Below are 19941 nucleotides of genomic sequence, written 5' to 3' on the forward strand. Positions count from 1 at the left end.
CCAAAGTTAAGGAATATACATTTTTCTCATTAGCCCATGGTACATACTCCAAAATTGGCCACATCCTAGGATATAAATCAAACTTCAGCAAAATTAAAAGAATAGAAATTATACTTTGTATCATTTCAGACCACAAGGCAATAAAGGTGGAATTCAACTCCAACAAAAACGTTCATCCCCATACAAAGACTTGGAAATTAAACAATCTTATGTTGAATGATAGCTGTGTTCAGGAAGAGATAAAAGAGGAAATCATTAAATTCCTCAAACATAACAACAATGAAGACTTAAGTTATCAAAACCTGTGGGGTATAGCAAAAGCAGTCTTAAGGGGGAAATTTATCACATTAGATATCTACATTCACAAAACAGAAAGAGAGGGCATCACAAACTCATAAACCATCTCCTGACATTGGAAAAAGGAAAACAATCTAATACCAAACACAGCAGAAGAAAAATAATAACCAAATTAAATCAGAGATTAATGAAATTAAAAACAAAAGAATCATTCAGAAAATTAACAAAACAAAAAGTTGGGTTTTTTGATACATAAATAAAATCAATAAATCTTTGGCCAGATTAACTACGAACAGAAAAGGGAAATCTCTAATAACCTCAATCAGAAACGATAAAGGGGAAATAACAACAGATGCTACAGAGATACAGTAGATTATCTCTGATACTACAAGAGACAGTATGCCTAGAAATTTGACCATGTGGAGGAAATGGATCAATACCTGGAATCGCACCCTCTCCCTAGACTTAATCAAGAAGAAATAAAGCCCAAGATGGCAGCCACCATGAAGAAGGCGGCTGCAAAAGATGTCAACGTTACTTTCGAAGATCAACAAAAGATAAACAAATTTGCATGGAATACGAGTAGAATCACGGAGCTGAAGGAAGAAATAGAAGTAAAAGAGAAACAGCTCCAAAATTTAGAAGATGCTTGTGATGACATCATACTTGCAGATGAGGACTGTTTAATGATACCTTATCAAATTGGCGATGTTTTCATTAGCTCTTCTCAAGAAGAAACACAAGAAATGTTAGAAGAAGCAAAGAAAATTTTGCAAGAAGAAATTGATGCCTTCGAATCCAGAGTGGAATCAATTCAGCGGGTGTTAGCAGATTTGAAAGTTCAGTTATATGCAAAGTTTGGGAGCAATATAAATCTTGAAGCTGATGAAAGTTAAACATTTTATGATACTTTTTTCTAATTTGTTAATTTGTTTAATAAACTTGAATATTGTTTAAAGTGATAATTTCCCTTCTTCAAATGACATGGAAAGGAAAACTTTCTTTTTTTAAAACTTTTCATTTATTTAATGGAAACTTGCCTATTTTCACATGTCTTGCTTATTTATTTTATATTTTTAAAAGAAGACAGTATTCATCTGTGTATTTTGCATAATGATTATGTCAAGTCTAGGGGCTTTATGTCAGGTTATTAAGATCGGTTGAGCAATCTTTTATGTTTCTATATTATTTAGAATACTTGCTGCAATTTTCATATATCAGAAGATGTCACAGTTGTGTCACGTTTCCATGCCTGGAATTAAAGGCCATCCAGTGATGGGAAAGCCCTACAGAAAGGCAGGCAGTCCTGCCTCTGTCTATTTCACAACTAAAACTTTGTTACAGACTGAAAAAAAAAAGAATTACATCTCTTGAATAGACCGATTTCAAGAACTGAGATCGAAGAAACAATAAAAAGGTCTCCCAACAAAGAAAGGCCTTAGTCCAAATGTGTCACACCAGAATTCTAGCAAACCTTTAAAGAAAAGCTTACTTTTAAAGAAAAGCATACTGCAGAAATTATTCCAGAAAATTGGAAAGGAAGGAATCTTCCCCCAACATATTATATGAAGCAAACATCACCCTGACACCAAAACCAGGAAAAGACCCAACTAAAAAGGAGAATTTCAGACCAATTTAACAAATGAATATAGATACAAAAATTCTCAATAAAATTCAAGCCAATAGATTATAGCTACACATTAAAAAAATCATTCATCACGATTAAGGTTTCATCCCAGGGATGCAAGGCTGGTTTAACATAAGCAAGTTCATAAACATAATTCACCATATCAATAGAAGCAAAAACAAAGACCATATGATCCTCTCAATAGATGCAGAAAAAGCATTTGATAAAAGCATCTTTTCTAATTAGAACTCTGAAGAAAATAGGCATAGGGGGCCAGGCATGGTGGCTCATGCCTGTAATCTTAGCACTCTGGGAGGCTGAGGTGGGTGGATTGCCTGAGCTCACACATTTGAGACCAGCCTGAGCCACAGTGGCTCATCTCTAAAAATAGCTGGGCATTGTGGTTTTGATTAGCTGAGTTTTGATGCCATGACACTCTACCAAATAAGCCTCTGTTGCAAAAAAAAAAAAAAAAAAAAAAAAAGAAAAGAAAGAAAGGAAGAAAATAGGCATAGGTGGCACATTTCTTAAATGGATTGAAGCCATCTACAACAAACCCACAGCTAATATTATACTGAATTGAGTAAAACTAAAAGCTTTTTACTGAGAACTGGAACCAGACAAAGCTGTTCTCTATCACCTCTACTATTCTACATAGTGCTGGAAGTTCTAGTTAATACAATCAGGCAAGAGAAGGAAATAAAGGGCAATGCCAATGATATGATCTTATACTTGGAGAACCCCAAAGACTCAACCCCAAGGTTCCTAGAAGTGATCAAAAAATACAGTAATGTCTCAGGATGTGAAATCAATGTCCACAAATCAGTAGCCTTTGTATATGCCAATAACAACCAAAAAGAGAAGCTAATCAAGGACACAATTTCCTTCACAGTAGCTTCAAATAAAATGGAATATCTAAGAATATACTTAACAAAAGAGATAAAAGACTTCTATAAAGAAAAATTATGAAACTCTAGGAAAAGAAATAGCAAAAGATATTAACAAATGGAAGAACATATGCTCATGGTTGGGAAGAATCAACATTGTTAAAATGTCTATACTTCCCAAAGCAATCTACAGATTCAGTGCAATTGCCATTAAAATACCAACATCATGCTTTCAAGATTTGGAAAAAATAATTCTTCATTTTGTATGGAACCAGAAAAAATCCTGTATAGCCAAAGCAATTGTATACCATGGAATACTATACAGCCATAAAAAGTTGAAGACTTTACATCTTTTGTATTAACCTGGATGGAGTTGTAATACATTCTTCTTAATAAAGCGTCGCAAGAATGAAGAAGGAAGAATCCAATATACTCAATTTTGATATGAGGATGATTGATGACCTAGTACATGGTTGGGGGTGCAGGAAGGGGAGATCAGAGAGAGAAAAGGAGGGAAGGTGACACACCTATTGGGGGCATTATACAATTATAAGAGGGACTTTACCTAACAAATGCAATCAGTGTAACCTGGTTATTGTACTCTCAATGAATCTTCAAAAAAAAAACCTTTTTTCAAAAAAAAAAATTAATTAATTAAAAATAAATAAATAAACGTTTTTTCTTTTTTTTTTAGTCCTCTAAAGTGAATCATTGAACTTCAAATTTTTTTTTTTTAATTGTTGGGGGTTCATTGAGGGTACAAGAAACCAGGTTACACTGATAGCATTTGTTAGGCAAAGTCCCTCTTGCGAACTTCAAATATTTTTAAACTGTAACTTATAATTTTTTTTTTGCAACTTAGAATTCTTAAAGTTCACTTATTTTCCTTTTATTGATTTTTTTTTTTAATCTTGCTCTTTTCTTTCAAAGTGGTGGCATGTATCTTGTGATTCTTTGTTGTCAATTTATATGTATGAATGAAGGACTAGTGAGTAGTGTGGTTTTCTTCATGTGTCGTTCCTTCATGGGTCCTCCCCAGCTTAGAAAGTCAAATTAGAGTTCTTTGTGCGCAGAAAACATCACCCTGTAAGTTTCACCAGTGTGAAAAAGCATTAAGCCAACAATAAAAATGAACGCCAGAATGAAAAAACCTTTATGCCTAAAATAAAGCTACTGGCATTTGTGGCCCAGGAAGGCAATGGGGGTGAGACCAATTATTCATGCATAGACCTTGAGTTAATTTAGACCACCATGATGATCTGATAATGTGTTGTTGCCATGGTAACCCTGCTCAGGACTGCAAACTCAAACATTTGGTGTGTATGCATGGCTGAGGAGCCAATGGAGTGAAACTGCCATCTGGGAGATCATGATTCAGTGCCTCCAAGTCAGAATCCTGCCCAGGTAGTACAATAGTTTTTCCACAGACCAGACAAGGCAAGGAGTTGAGTCCCAAGGGAATCTGACTTCTCGCCTTCACGAATAACCTGGCTGAAGCAGCAGGGCATGACCTATTACAGAGACTGTGTTAGATGGGAAGTTTGACTAGGGTACTACCCCCATAAAACAAGGCAAGCTGGAGAGGGAAGACTGAAGCTTCCCTTGTTTCTACCAAAGAGGGTTGGATTTTTGTCAAATGTTCTTTTCTGGATCAATTGAGATAATCATATGGATTTTTCCTTTATTCTATTAATATTGTATACACAATTGATTACTTATTGTTGAACCACCCTTGCACTCCTGGGGTAAATTTCACTTTGTCATGGTGTAGCAACCTTTTACAATGCTGCTAGATTCAATTTGCTAGTGTTTTGTTGAGGATTTTTGCATATAATTTACAATATTGTTCTATATTTTTTTTAATGATGTCTTTGGCTTATGTTATCAGAGTAATATTGGCCTTATAGAATGAAATATGAAATATTCTCTATTTTTGGAAGAGACTGAGAAGTGATAGTATTAATTCTTCTTCAATCATTTGGTAGAATTCACTAGTGAAGCTATGTGGTTCTAGGCTGTTCTTTCTTGGAGTAACTTCAAACTCCTAGGTTCAAGTGATCTTTCTAATAGTCTCCCAAATAGCTGAGACTACAAAAGGGTGACACCACACCTGGCAATTTTCTATTTTTAGTAGAAAAATAGGGTCTCACTGCATTGTCAGGCTGGTTCCAAACCCCTAGCCTCACAAAGCCTGAGATTATAGGTGTTAAGCCACCATGCCCAACCTTGAAAATTTTTTGATTACTGATGCAAGCAATCTTTACTTCTTATAGGTCTCTTCAGATTTTCTAGTGACTCTGGTAACTTTCTATCACTATGAAAACTTGCTTTGATCACTTTTTAGTATCAAGAGGGTTTTTTTTTATATTTTTTATTTTCTACATAGACAATTGTGTAATGTACAAAGTTTTATTTCTTCCTTTCCAATCTATGTGCCTTTTATTTTTCTTACATGATTACGTTAGACATTGCAGTATGATGTTCAACAGCAATGGTGAGAGGGAACATCTTGCCTTCTTCCTGACAGTAGGAAAGCATTTAATTTTTCAATATTAAATATGATGTTACCTGTAGGTCTTTTGTAAATGTTCTTTTGAAAAAACATTTTATTGAGCAGCGCCTGTGACTCAAAGGGGTGGGGTGCTGGCCTCATATGCCGGAGGTAGTGGGTTCAAGCCCAGCCCCGGCCAAAAACTGCAAAAAAAAGAAAAAACATTTTATTGTGCAAAACTTCAGACATATACAAAGTAAACACAAAGTATATTTATCCTCCATTACTTCCTCTCAACCACCACCAATTATCTATATGCTGCCATTCTTGTTTCTCTTGTATGTCCACTCATGCCCCAGCCAACACTCAACTCAGGACTTTTCTAAAATTGTAGTTTATTATTTGTATTTTATTTATTTGTTTGTTTGTTTTTTGAGACAGAGTCTCACTATGTTGCCCTTGGTAGAATGCCGTGGCGTCACAGCTCACAGCAATCTCAAACTCTTGGGCTTAAGTGATTCTCTTCCCTCAGCCTCTTGAGCAGCTGGGAAAACAGGTGCCTGCCACAATGCCTGGCTATTTTTTGGTTGCAGTTGTCATTATTGTCCAGCAGGCCCAGGTGGGGCTCAAACCCGCCAGACTCAGTGTATGTGGCCAGTGGCCCACTAACTGAGCTACAGATGCTGAGCCCATTTTTTCACAAGTTTGTTGGCCATTAGTATATGTTCATTTGAGAAGTTTCTGTTCACATCTTTTGCCCACTTTTTTTTTTTTTTTTTTTTTTTTTTGACAAGAATCTCACTCTGTCACCCTGGGTAGAATGTCATGGCATCATCATAGCTCAAACTCAAACTCTTGGGTTCAAGTGATCCTTTGCCTCGGCTTCTAATGTAGTAGGGACCACAGGCATGTACCACCAGGCCTGGCAAGGTTTTCTTTTTTTTTTTTTTTGTTAATTGTTGGGGATTCATTGAGGGTACAAGAAACCAGGTTACACTGATTGCATTGTTAGGTAAAGTCCCTCTTACAATTGTGTCTTGCCCCCAAAAGGTGTGTCTCACACCGAGACCCCAGCCCCATGCCTTTTTCCCTCTCTCTGCTCTTCCCTTCCCCCACCTCCCACATGTACTAGGTCATAATTGTCCTCATATCAAAATTGAATACATAGAATTCGTGCTTCTCCATTCTCGTGATGCTTTACTAAGAATAATGTGTCCCAATTCCATCCAGGTTAATACAAAGGATATAAAGTATCCATTTTTTAATGGCTGAATAGTATTCCATGGTATACATATACCACAGCTTGTTAATCCATTCGTGGGTTGGTGGGTATTTAGGCTATTTCCACATTTTGGCGATTGTAATTGAGCTTCAATAAACAGTCTAGTGCAAGTGTTTCTATGATTAAAGGATTTTTTTTCTTCTGGGTAGATGCCCAGTAATGGGATTGCAGGATCAAATGGGAGGTCTAGCTTGAGTGCTTTGAGGATTCTCCATACTTCCTTCCAGAAAGGTTGTATTAGTTTGCGGTCCCACCAGCAGTGTAAAAGTGTTCCTTTCTCACCACATCTACACCAGCATCTGCAATTTTGAGACTTTGTGATGTGGGCCATACTCGCTGGGGTTAGATGATATCTCAGGGTGGTTTTGATTTGCATTTTTCTAATAATTAGGGATGATGAGCATTTTTTCATATGTTTGTTAGCCATTCTTCTGTCTTCTTTAGAGAAGGTTCTATTCATCTCTCTTGCCCATTGATATATGGGGTTGTTGGCTTTTTTCATATGGATTAATTTGAGTTCTCTATAGATCTTAGTTATCAAGCTTTTGTTTGATTCAAAATATGTAAATATTCTTTCCCATTGTGTAGGTTGTCTATTTGCTTTGGTTGTTGTGTCCTTAGCTATACAGAAGCTTCTCAATTTAATTAAGTTCCATTTGTTTATTTTTGTTGTTGTTTCAATTGCCACGAAAGTCTTCTTCATAAAGTCTTTTCCCAGGCCGATATATTCTAGTGTTTTTCCCATGCTTTCTTTGAGGATTTTTATCTTATGTCTTAAATTTAAGTCCTTTAGCCATCTTGAATCAATGTTTGTGAGGGGAGAAAGGCGCAGGTCCAGTTTCAGTCTGATATCCAGTTCTCCCAGCATTATTTATTGAATAGGGAGTCTTTCCCCCAGTGTATTTTCTTGTTTGGTTTATCAAAGATTAGGTGCTTGTAAGTTGTTGGTTTCATTTCCTGGTTTTCTATTCCATTCCAAATGTCTATGTCTCTATCTTTGTGCCAGTACCATTCTGTCTAGACCACTATGGCCTTGTAGTACACCCTAAAATCTGGTTTGCTGATGCCCCCCGCCCACCTCCCCTCCCTTTCCCCCTTCCAGCTTTGTTTTTATTACTAAGAACTGCCTTAGCTATACGGGTTTTTTCCTGGTTCCACACAAAATGAAGAATTGTTTTTTCCAAGTCTTGAGGGTAGAATGTTGGTATTTTAATGGGATGGCATTGAATCTGTAGATTGCTTTGGGAAGTATAGACATTTTAACAATGTTGATTCTTCCCAGCCATGAGCATGGTTATGTGCTTCCATTTGTTAATATCTTCTGCTATTTCTTTTCATAAGGTTTCATATTTTTATAGAGGTCATTCACCTCTTTTATTAGGTATATTCCTAGGTATTTCATTTTCCTTGAAGCTATGGTGAAGGGAGTTGTGTCCTTAATTAGATTCTCACCTGGGCTGTTATTGGCATATACAAAGGCTACTGACTTGTGAACATGATTTTCTATCCTGAGACATTACTGTATTTTTTGATGACGTCCAGGAGTCTTGTGGTTAAGTCTTTGGGGTTCTCTAATTATAAGATCATATCATCAGGCTCGGTGCCTTGTAGCTCAAGCATCTAAGGCGCCATCCATGTACTCCTGAGCTGGCGGGTTCAAATCCAGCCCGGGCCCACCAAACAACAACGATGGCTGCAAACAAAAAATAGCTGGGTGTTGTGGCAGGCACCTGTAATCCCAGCTACTTGGGAGGCGGAGGCAGGAGAATCACTTGAGCCCAGGAGTTGGAGGTTGCTGTGAGCTGTGATGCAACGGCACTCTACCCAGGGTGACAACTTGAGGCTCTGTCTCAAAAAAAAAAAATCATATCATCAACAAAGAGGGAGACTTTGACCTCCTCTGCTCCCAATTGGATGCCCTTTACTTCCTTGTCTTGCCTAATTGTATTGGCTAGAACTTCCAGCACTGCGTTGAATAGTAATGGCGACAGAGGACAACCTTGTCTGGTTCTAGTTCTAAGTGGAAAAGCTTTCAGTTTTACTCCAATCAGTAAAATATTAGCTGTGGGTTTGTCACAGATAGCTTCAATCAGTTTAAGAAATGTGCCACCTATGCCTATATTCTTTAGTGTTCTAATTACAAAAGGATGCTGGATTTTATCGAATGCTTTTTCTGCATCTATTGAGAGGATCATATGGTCTTTGTTTTTGCTTCTGTTGATACAGTGAATAAAGTTTATGTACTTGTGTATGTTAAACCAGCTTTGCATCCCTGGGATGAAACCTACCTGATCATGATGTATGACTGTTTTGATAAGCTGTAATCTATGGGTTTGAACCTGCCTCCTCCAGTATATGGAGCTGGCACCCTACTCCTTTGAGCCACAGGCACTGCCCACGTTGGGAGATTTTTTTATTGTTTCTTTGATCTCTGTGCTTGAAATGGGTCTGTTCAGGAGATCTATTTTTTCTGGCTAAGTCTAGGGAGAGGATGTGGTTCCAAATGTTGACCCATTTCCTTCACATTGTCAATTTCTGGGCAGAGTTTCTGGTAGTATTCAGAGATAATCTCTTATATCTCTGAGGCATCAGTTGTTATTACCCCTTTATCATTTCTGATTGAGGTTACTAGAGATTTTACTTTTCTATTTCTAGTCTAGCCAAAGTTTTATCTATTTTATTTTTTCAAAAAACCAATTCCTTTTTTTTTTTTTTGAGACAGAGTTTCACTTTATCACCCTCGGTAGAGTGCCATGGCATCACAGCTCACAGCAACCTCCAACTCCTGGGTTTTAGGTGATTCTCTTGCCTCAGCCTCCCAAGTAGCTGGGACTACAGGTGCCTGCCACAACGCCCGGCTATTTTTTTGTTGCAATTTGGCTGGGGCTGGGTTTGAACCCACCACCCTTGGTATATGGGGCCGGCACCCTACTCACTGAGCCACAGGTGCCGCCCAAAAAACCAATTCCTTGTTTCATTAATTTTCTGAATGATTCTTTTGTTTTCAATTTCATTATCTCTAATTTAATTTTGGATATTTCTTTTCTTCTGCTGGGTTAAAACTTAGATTGTTCTTCTTTTTCCAATTCCATAAGATGGCTTTTGAGTTTGTTGATGCATTCTCTTTCTGCTTTTCAAATGTAGGCATCTAAAGTGATAAATTTTCCTCTCAAAACTGCTTTTGCTGTATCCCATATGTTTTGGTACCTTGTGTCTTCATTGTTGTTATGCTCAAGGGAGTTAATGATTTCCTCTTTTATTTCTTCCTGTACCCAACTGTCATTCAGCATAAGGTTGTTTAATTTCCATGCCTTTGTGTGGGGTTGAATGTTTTTGCTGGAATTAAGTTCCACCTTTAGTGCCTTGTGGTGTGAGAAGATACAAGGTAAAATTTCAATTCTTTTGATACTGTTGAGGTTTGTTTTGTGTCCTAGGATATGATCCATTTTGGAGAATGTTCCATGGACCTGGGTAGCTTTTCTATTTTTAGTAGAGATGGGGTCTTGCTCTTGCCAGGCTGGTCTCAAACTCCTGAGCTCACGCAATCCACCTCCTTCAGCCTCTTAGAGTGCTAGGATTACAAGCAAGAGACACTGGGCCTGGCTTTTGCCGCCTTTTGGGGGGTGTTTGGTTGTTTCTTGCTAATTTCCTTGAGCTCTTTGTAGATTCTGGTTACCAGTCCTTTATGAGATATATAACTTGCAAACATTTTTTCATGTTCTGAGAATTGTCTGTTTGCTCTTTGTGTCCTTTACTGTGTAGAACCTTTTTTTTAAATTTTGAGTCAGAGCCTCAAGCTGTTGTTCTAGGTAGAGTGCCATGGCATCACAGCTCACAGCAACCTCCAACTCCTGGGCTTAAGCAATTCTCTTGCCTCAGCCTCCCAAATAGCTGGGACTACAGGCACCCACCACAACGCCCAGCTATTTTTTGGTTGTAGCTGTCATTGTTGTTTGGCAGGCCTGGGCTGGATTCAAATCTGTCAGCTCTGGTTTATGTGGCTGGCCCCTTAACCGCTTGAGCTACAGGCGCTGAGCCTGTGTAGAAGCTTTTTAATTTGATCAGCTGCCTTTTTTTGTTGTTGTTGTTACTTGATTGCTTTTGGGGTCTTCATGAATTCTTTGCCAGCTGATACCAATAAGAGGGCTTTGTTTGTTTTGTTTTGTTTCCTAATTCAGTTTTTAAAGTCTTTGCTTTCCCACTTTACATCTGTCATGCTTGTGTATACCTAAGGGACAGGGCTTGAAACTTGCTCCTTCATAGAATTAGGTGATCCCTTTTTCCAGCTCTGTTCTATGGTTTCCCCCCACTCTCTTTAGCCCCAGAGCTCCACTTCCCTGGTCCTCTGGTTAGAAAAATGGGGTTTCACTGGAGTTTTAACTGCATACATTGCCATGCAGAGCTGAATGACTGGAGTCACCCTGAGAGTAAAGGTGAGAGTGAAAGTGAAAAAACAATGTTGAGTCTCAACACTTTTTGGATTTAAGATCCTGTTTCCCCAGGTTCCCAGTTTCTCTGGCCATAAGATGGGTTTCTCTTATAGTTTTAAACACCTGCATCGCTAGAGTGCAACCCTGTGACATAAGCCACCCTGGGCAAACCTGGGAGAAAAAAGTAGGAAAAAACAGATTTTCTCACACACTCTCCAGCTCACAGGGGCTCCATTTTCTTTCCTCTGAACAATAGGGCTTCCTCCAGAGTTCTTACATCATGTCTGCTCTCAGGTGAAAACTGAAGATATGGAGAAAAGAACCCTAGATGACACAGATTCATTCTCTTTTGGATCATTCTTCACATTTTGTGTACTCTCTTAACTTCCTCTCATTTCGTTCTCCTGGGGAAGGCTTGCAGTGCTATACATTTCCTTCTTAGGACTGCCTTTGCGGTATCTCATAAGTTCTGATAATTTGTGTCTTCATTATCATTTTGTTCCAAAAAATTGGCAATTTCTTTCTTAATCTTGTCTATGACCCAGCTATCGTTCAGCATAAGGTTATTTAGCCTTCATGTTTTTGTATGAGTATGCAGATTCCTGTTGTTACTGAGTTCAAATTTTATTCCATGATGGTCCGAGAAGATGCAAGGAATAATTTCTATTCTTTTAAATTTGCTGAGGTTAGACTTGTGACCTAAGATGTGATCAATTTTGGAGTATGTTCCGTGGGCCGATGAGAAGAATGTGTATTCAGTTTTGTTAGGATGAAATGTTCTGTAAATGTCTGTTAAATCTAAATGTTGAATGGTTAGGTTTAAGTCTAAAATTTCTTTGCTTAGCTTCTTATTGGAGAATCTATCCAACACTGCCAAAGGGGTATTAAAATCTCTGACTATTATGGCTGCTGGAAATCAAGTTGTTCATGTCTGTTAGAGTCTCTCTTATAAATTGAGGCGCGTTCTGGTTGGGTGCATAAATGTGAATAATTGAAATCTCATCATGTTGAGTGTTACCCTTAACAAATATGAAGTGACCATCCTTATCTTTCCTTACTTTTGTTGGTTTAAAGCCTATTGTATCTGTGAATAAAATTGCAACACCTGCTTTTTTCTGATTTCCATTTGCCTAAAATATAGATGACCATCCCTTCACCCTGAGTCTATATTTATCTTTTAAGGTAAGATGAGATTCTTGTATGCAGCAGATATCTGGCATGAGTTTTTGCATCCAGTCAGCCAATCTGTGCCTCTTTAGAGGACAATTTAAACCATTCACATTAATAGAGAATATTGATAAGCCTGGTAGAATTTGGGGTATCAAATTTTTTGAAAGTCCAGTGGACAGTTTTAATCCTTTTGCCACTGTGGAAGATGAAATTTGATCAAAAGTTTCTGACTGAGTTTACTTTTGTGGTGGAGGATTGTGCTGGTCATTATGGAGGATAGGTTTGAGAATATCCTGGACAGCTGGTTTCATTATGGCAAGTTTCTTCAACACATGAATGTCATTAAAGTATTTAATTTCTCCATCATAAATGAAACTCGGTTTAGCTGGATACAGAATCCTGGGTTGAAAGTTATTTTGTTTTAGGAGAATAAAAGTCAATGACCACTCTCTTCTATTTTTTTTTTTGTAGAGACAGAGTCTCACTTTATGGCCCTCAGTAGAGTGCCGTGGCCTCACACAGCTCACAGCAAATGATGACCACCCTCTTCTAGCTTGAAAGGTTTAAGCAGAGAGATCTGCAGTCATTCTAATATTCTTCACCTTGTAGGTTATGGTTTTCTTACATCTGGCTGCTTTCAGAATTTTCTCCTTTGTATTAACTTTAGTGAAGTTAATTATGATGTGCCTGGGGGGATATCTTATTTGGGTTGAGTTGTGCTGGGGTTCTGAAACTGCTATCTGAATTTCAGAATCTCTTGGCATGTCTAGAAAGTTCTCCTTGCCTCTGTGCCTTGCAAAGCAATTTTGTCACCTTCAGGGATTCCCACAAGGTGAACACTAGTTTTCTTTGAATTATCCCACAGCTCTTTGAGAGAATGATCTGGTTTTGCTCTCCATTTCTCTTCCTCTTTGAGAGTTTGGGAGTGTGCAAAAGCTTTGTATTCATGTCAGAAATCCTTTCTTCTGCTTGCTCCATTCTGTTAATGAGAAATTTCACTGAATTTCTTAGATCTTTGAGGGCTGCAAATTCTTGTCTCAATGTGTCTAAATCTTTGGTGATTTTGTCTTTGAATTCATTGAATTCTTGAGACAAATTTTGAATTGCTCCTTGAATTTCTAATTCCAACTTTACCACCATTCTATTAATCCTATTTGCAATCCAAATTCTGAATTTGATTTCTAACATCTCAGCCATTTGTTTATGAATGTGTCTTCCATATCGTTCCTTGGAGGAGTTGATCTACTCTGGTTATTCATGTTACTGAATAACCCCATGTTACTGCAGTTTTTCTGCTGATTCTTCCCCATGATTATTTTATACTCTTTGGCTAGATGAGCAGATAAGGTGAAGTTGGGCTGGGGGGCTCCTGGAGTAGTGATTAACCAACTCTTTGCCCAAGAGCTGGGACTGGTGTCTGTACCTTTCCCCCCAGAGCTTTGCAAAGGACCTGTACAGTGCTACGGCCTGAGACACTGGGGACTTACTTGGTGTGGTGGGGCTAAGTGGCTCTGTCTTGTTTTCAGCTGGTCTATGTCCTACCCTAGTGAATCAGTTACTCTGGGTTGACGTCTCAGCTGTGGAGAAATACCAGCAATTAAGTCACCCTGCCCCCAACAGGCAACAACTGGAAAAGGAAAATCAAACCTTCCCACAACCACACACCCAGGGTACCACTTTGAATAGTCCTCAGGTGATTGGTCCAGTCTGAGAGATCCAAATCAATTGTCCCAGTCAGCACCTGGTCTCAAGTGGGAGAGTTCAAAAGGTCTCTGGCAACTAGATAGCAGGGGTCTGCTGGCAGCTAGAGTATGACTTGTTCTGGTGCTCTGTGGAGTCAGAAGGACACCTTCCCCACCCCAACCCCAGCAAATGAATTAGTCTGGGAAGGTTGATGCCTCCTTCCCCACCTTGTACCTCTGTCACACTCAGTCACTGGTAACCTAGCAGGGCTATGACCCAGTTCCCTCCAATGAGTAGATGCTCCTCCAGGGGTTTGCGCCTGCCTGAGTCACAGGCAGATCTTTATCTCCTTGGCCAGGCCTGGCAACCTTGCGTGGTTAATAGTAGCTAGGGCAATTCACTCAGTTCCAGACCCCACCCCTGATTGATGTTGCTGACACTTATATTTTCACAGAATTTGTGATTCTGTCCTGGCTATATTCCACTGTGGACCCGGTGCTGTTTGAGTTCACAGAACTGTGACTCAGCCCTGGTCTGTGTCGCTGCCTGGAGCTGGTATTTCTGTCTCCACTGCAGTCTGTGTTGGGGCGAGTGTGGTTAGAGCTCACACTTGGCTCTGAGTTCCAGCCTCTGCCCACCTGCCTTTGTCTCAGCTATGATCCCCTGAGGGCTGGGTGCTTCTTAGGCTCACTAAAGTAGTCCAGGCTCAGCCCCACCCTGGGAGTATGTCATCTGTGCCCACACGTCTTTAATTCTCTGTCTTCAAATACCAATCACCATCTTGCCTCTGCCTTGCCTACTCTCTTGTTCTGCCTGCTATTGCTGACTTTCCACAGGGTTCACATAGATGCTTTCTGTATTTTGCCCTCAGTTTTGTTTTTAAGACGAGAGTTTCACTACATCACCCTCGGTAGAGGACCATAGCATCATAGCTCACAGCAACCTCCAACTCTTGGGCTTAAGCAATTCTCTTGCTTCCACCTCCCAAGTAGCTGGGATTACAGGTGCCCACCTAACACTCAGCTATTTTTTGTTCAATTGCTGTTTAGCCAGGTTCAGCCTCAGTGTATGCTGGGGTGTGGCATACATCTCTATGCTGGGGTGTGGTTCTAGCTCCCCCAACTTGAATGGATGAAACCACATCTCCTGCCTTGTGAGGGTGTTGGAATTCCCCTCCTGTCATACCCAGAAGCCTATCATTTATTCACTAACACGGGAAACCATGGTGTCTGGCTTACCTATACCAGATTCCCCTTTCTTGGCTGGGTGTGGTGGCTCATGCCTGTAATCTTAGCACTGAGAGGCTGAGGCACGTGGATTGCCATGAGCTCACAGATTCAAGACAGCCTGAGCCAGAGAGAGAGAGAGAGAGAGAGAGAGAGAGAGAGAGAGAGAAACCTCATCTCTAAAAATAGCCGGGTGTTGTGGTGGGCGCGTGTAGTTCCAGCTACTTGGGAGGCTGAGGCAAGAGAATTGCTTGAGACCAAGTCTGAGGTTGCTGTGAGCTATGATGCCATAGCCTCTACCAAGACCGACAATATGAAACTCTGTCTCAGAAAAAAAAAAAGAAAGACAAGAAAAGAAAAAGAAAAGTAAAGTAAAAACTAGCCAGTACAGGTATAGAGGTGGGCACCTGTAGTCCTAGCTACTTGGGAGGCTGAAGCAAGAGAACTGCTTGAGCTCAAGAGTTGGAGGTTGCTGTGAACTATGAAGCCACAGCACTTTACACCAAGGGTGACAAAGTGAGACTGTCTCAAAACAAAACAAAACAGATTCCCTTTGTCTTCTATCCTGGAGGATTTCTTTTCTTCTTTGGTGTGTTTTTCATTCCTTTCTCCAACTTTGACCATACATTTGGGATTGTTTTCCTTGTGTTTGAAAAAAATAATTTTTAGAAAAAAAATTTTTTTTTTTTGAGATGGAGTCTTACTTTGTCACCCTTGGTAGAGTGCCATGATGTCTTAGCTCACAGCAACGTCAAACTGTTGGACTCAAGCAATCTCCTTGCCTTAGTCTCCTGATTAGCTGTGACTACAGGTTCCCACCACACTGCCTGGCTATTTTTACAAATGGCATCCCACTCTTTTTTTTTTTTTTTAATTAAGTCATATATACATAGATCATGAATATATTTATGCCTTTGTGGGATTCAATGTGTTGACTGTTGATTATTTGTACAAATTGGAGTGCTTACATCCTACTAATTAACATAGCTTTCACCTCATTTAATTAATCACAGTGTTAAGACATTTGTGTTCAATACTTGATAGATTTGACTTGTACCCTTGCAATACGCTCCATAGGTGTGGTCTCACCATAACCCTCCCTCTATCGAACCACCCTCCTCCCTTCTTATCCCCTTCTCCTTCCCTCCTTCATCCTGGGCTGCAGTTGTGATTCATCTCTCATATGAAAGTGTGAGTGATTACAAATTGGTTTTATAGTAGTACTGAGTACCTTGGATATTTTTTTTTCCATTCCTGAGATTCTTTACCAAGAAGAATATTTTCTAGCTCCATCCATGTAAATATAAAAGAGACAAAGTCTCTTTTCTTTAATGCTGCATAATATTCCATGGTATACATATACCATAATTTATTAATCCAGTCATGGATCGATGGTCACTTGGGCTTCTTCCAAGACTTGGCAATTATGAAATGAGCTGCAACGAACAATCTGGTGCAAATATCTTTGTTGCCAAGTGATTTTTGGACTTTTGGATATACACCTAGTAGAGGAATTGCAGGATCAAACGGCAGGTGTACATTTAGATCCCTGAGTGTTTTCTAAACTTCTTTCCAAAAGGAATGTACTAGCTTGCATTCGCACCAGCAGTGCAGAATTGTTCCCTTTTCTCCACATCCACCTCAGTATCTATAGTTTTATGATTTTGTGATGTGGGCTACTCTTACTGGAGTTAGATGATATCTCAAAGTGGTTTTGGTTTGCATTTCTCTGATGATTAAAGAAGATGAGCATTTTTTCATGAGTCTTTAGACCATGCATCTGGCATCTCACTCTTGCTCAGGCTGGTCTCGAACTCCTAAGCCCAGGCAATCCAACCACCTCAGCTTCTCAGTGTGCTAGGATTACAGGCGTGAGCCACCATACCTGGCCAGTCTTAGCTTTTAAGAGTAGAAAAACTTCTATGAGGAAATTTTCATATTCAGGCTGATGCTTTACTTTTTTCCTGCTAAGATTTGCAGGTTAGGTAATCACAAAACAGAAGTCTAATAAATAAAACATTTGAAGAACCATCCAAAGACAGGTAAATGCAACCTTACTGCACTACATCTTATACTAGTTAATTTTTTCCTATTATTTTTCTACTAGTTATGCTATTGTGCTACAAAAAGAAAATATGAAAGTTCTTATGGTATTAGTTATGATTTTGACATCATCCATGTTCAATTTTTGGAGCACTAGGAAAGAGTCTTCCCTAATACTACCTTTTTCTCCTTTTTAAGTTGACATTTTACAAGTCTTAAGATGCCTCAAACTCTAAATTTACAAGAAATAACTGACCTGTTAGAGACAAATGATAGCACAGAAGTGAATGCTATAGTAATACAACCACCTGAAAATGCTATAGCACCTGTTTCTGATGAGGACTCAGATGAAGAAAGTGGAACAATAAATCTGCCAGGTTCTTTGTTGTGCAACTTGAGTATCTTATTCAAGATGGCTATGATGCCATATGTTCAGCTGCATGATATATTAATAAACAATACCTGAGAAAAGTAACCAGTTAAGTCCAAGTCGTTTTTAGACCATATCATAAAAAGGGTAATTAGAGACTTTTTTGCCTTTGTTCCTAAAGATAATGAACATGCCATTGAATTGTGAAGAAACTGAGGATAGAGAGCAGATGGGATTTTTGGCAAAGTAGGCAAGTCTGACTGCTGGCAGCAGGAATTGGCTAATGTTCTAGCATACGGTGCTGATAATACCTCCATCAATTAAAGAAGTGCAGGCCAGGATTTGCCAGTCAGAAGACATCTTAACTACTTCACACCAAGAGCCGCCTTTTATAACCTCTCACAGGGCCAAGCAGCCAAGTTAGGATTCACTTTTGACAGTCTGCTGATGTCAGTTTTTCAGTGAATGTATGTGTATGCCTAGGAATAACACTAATGTGAAATGCTGTTTTGTATGACAGTATGTCACAATCTGAACAGTATGTGCACAATTTATTTATTCATCCACAAATATTTATTGATCTCTAAGGTTGAGTGCATTAATACATACACATCTTTTGTGTTTAAGCTGACTATCTTACAAATCAGCATGGGAGTTCCTATGAATGCCCACAGCTTTTCTTCCATCACCTCTTTTCAGGGCATTTATTACTTTCTTTTTCTATGTGCTGTCACTCAAAAGTCAAAGTCAAAGTTCTCCTTAAAATGGCTTAAAAGGGGCGGCACCTGTGGCTCAAAGGAGTAGGGCGCCAGCTCCATATGCCAGAGGTGGCAGGTTCAAACCCAGCCCTGGCCAAAAACTGCAAACAAACAAAAAAAAAATGTTGGGTGGCGCCTGTGGGTCAGTGAGTAAGGCGCTGGCCCCATGTGCCGAGGGTGGCGAGTTCAAACCCAGCCCAGGCCAAACTGCAACAACAAAAAAAATTGCCGGGCGTTGTGGCAGGCGCCTGTAGTCCCAGCTGCTCTGGAGGCTGAGGCAAGAGAATCGCGTAAGCCCAAGAGTTAAGAGGTTGCTGTGAGCCGTGTGACGCCACGGCACTCTACCTGAGGGCAGTACAGTGAGACTCTGTCTCTACAAAAAAAAAAAAAAAGGCTTAAAAGACCCCACACAAAGTTTTCTTGTATGTCTAACATCATGACCTTCCCCCTCTCCCTATCTCCTGCTCCACTGTGTGTGGGTTGGTGGGTGAAACAAAAAATTCCATTGTAGGGGAACAAATGGCAATTTTCACATGGTCAAGTATGAATTACCTACCCAGGACTCTTCCATTATGAGTTTTTAATAGCTTCAGAAATGAAACTAATATGAGAATAAATAAGTTGGTACTAAATTATGTAGTACAAATTTTAAATTCCAAAGAATGGGAAGGAATGGCATTCGGAAAAGTCATGATGAGGACTATTTTCTTGTATCCAGTTATCATCATGTTAATAATAAACTGAAGCCCTCCAAATCTTTATCTCTATCACACTCCTTTCTCTCTAGTACAGGTGGGCTTTCTATATCTTCCAAACTAAGCAAGTACAGGTCGGAATTTATTACTCCTAATTTCAATTACTGACACCACCACCATCTCAATGCCAGCCAGAACCTTGGAAATCATCCCTAACTCCTCCTCAACACTGTATGCATCTTATTTGCCTAACACTTCCTATATCCCAGATCCCTCCTCTAAATTCTTATTACTATTATCTTTTGGGGGCCAATATGCTCTCCAAATTAGTTGTTACAAAGCCTTCTAACTACGTCACTAATTGTAAGCTTTGTACGTCAGCTTCTGCTACCCTCGTCCATCTTAACATACTGCAGTGATCGTCCTAAAGTACAAATCATTTTTGCCATTCACTGTTATTCTCAGAAATTCTCGCATTAGGCAAAAGGTTGTGTTTTGTTTGCTACATACTCTTTTGAGATGGCATCCTGGATGCTTTCTCCCAGTTACTAAATCTACCAGGTTCCATTGGGGTCCATGTTAATCAAGTTCTTATCCAAGGGAGTGAAGAGGTTCTGGAAAAGGGACTTTGTCCAGGCCAGGGTTTCAGGCTGTTAGACAGGCTTTGAACTAGCCCTATTGAGTACTGCTGGAGAAATCAAGGACAGCACAAGCAGAAAATGAACCTTTCTACAGAAAACTGAACATTTTCTTTTTAGTGACTATACATTTATCAGTGAACAGATGTTTTTATCTCAGAGTTTCTGTGGGTCAGGAGTCTAGTCTGTGGCCGGGACCTCTACTAAAGGTAGAGGTAGTCAAGATACTGGCTTGTTAGGCCTAGGGGGCCTAGGCTAAGACAGAAAGGTATCAGGCCTAGGCTATCTGCAAGCTTTCAAAAAAAAAAAAAAAAAGAAGAAAAATAAGTCTAGTTCACTCCCAA

At 39.4% G+C, this 19941-nt stretch overlaps 1 protein-coding gene across 1 annotated transcript; it reads left to right on the forward strand.

Moving 5' to 3' along the window:
- The first annotated feature begins 788 nt into the window (after window positions 1-788).
- Window positions 789-1193, forward strand: LOC128590008 (prefoldin subunit 4-like). The gene has a single exon (XM_053597055.1). The coding sequence runs from the start codon at window positions 789-791 to the stop codon at window positions 1191-1193; it is 405 nt and encodes a 134-aa protein (XP_053453030.1).
- Window positions 1194-19941: the final 18748 nt, after the last annotated feature.

The sequence above is a fragment of the Nycticebus coucang genome, chromosome 1 (genome assembly GCF_027406575.1).
Source record: "Nycticebus coucang isolate mNycCou1 chromosome 1, mNycCou1.pri, whole genome shotgun sequence".
Lineage (NCBI taxonomy): Eukaryota > Metazoa > Chordata > Mammalia > Primates > Lorisidae > Nycticebus > Nycticebus coucang.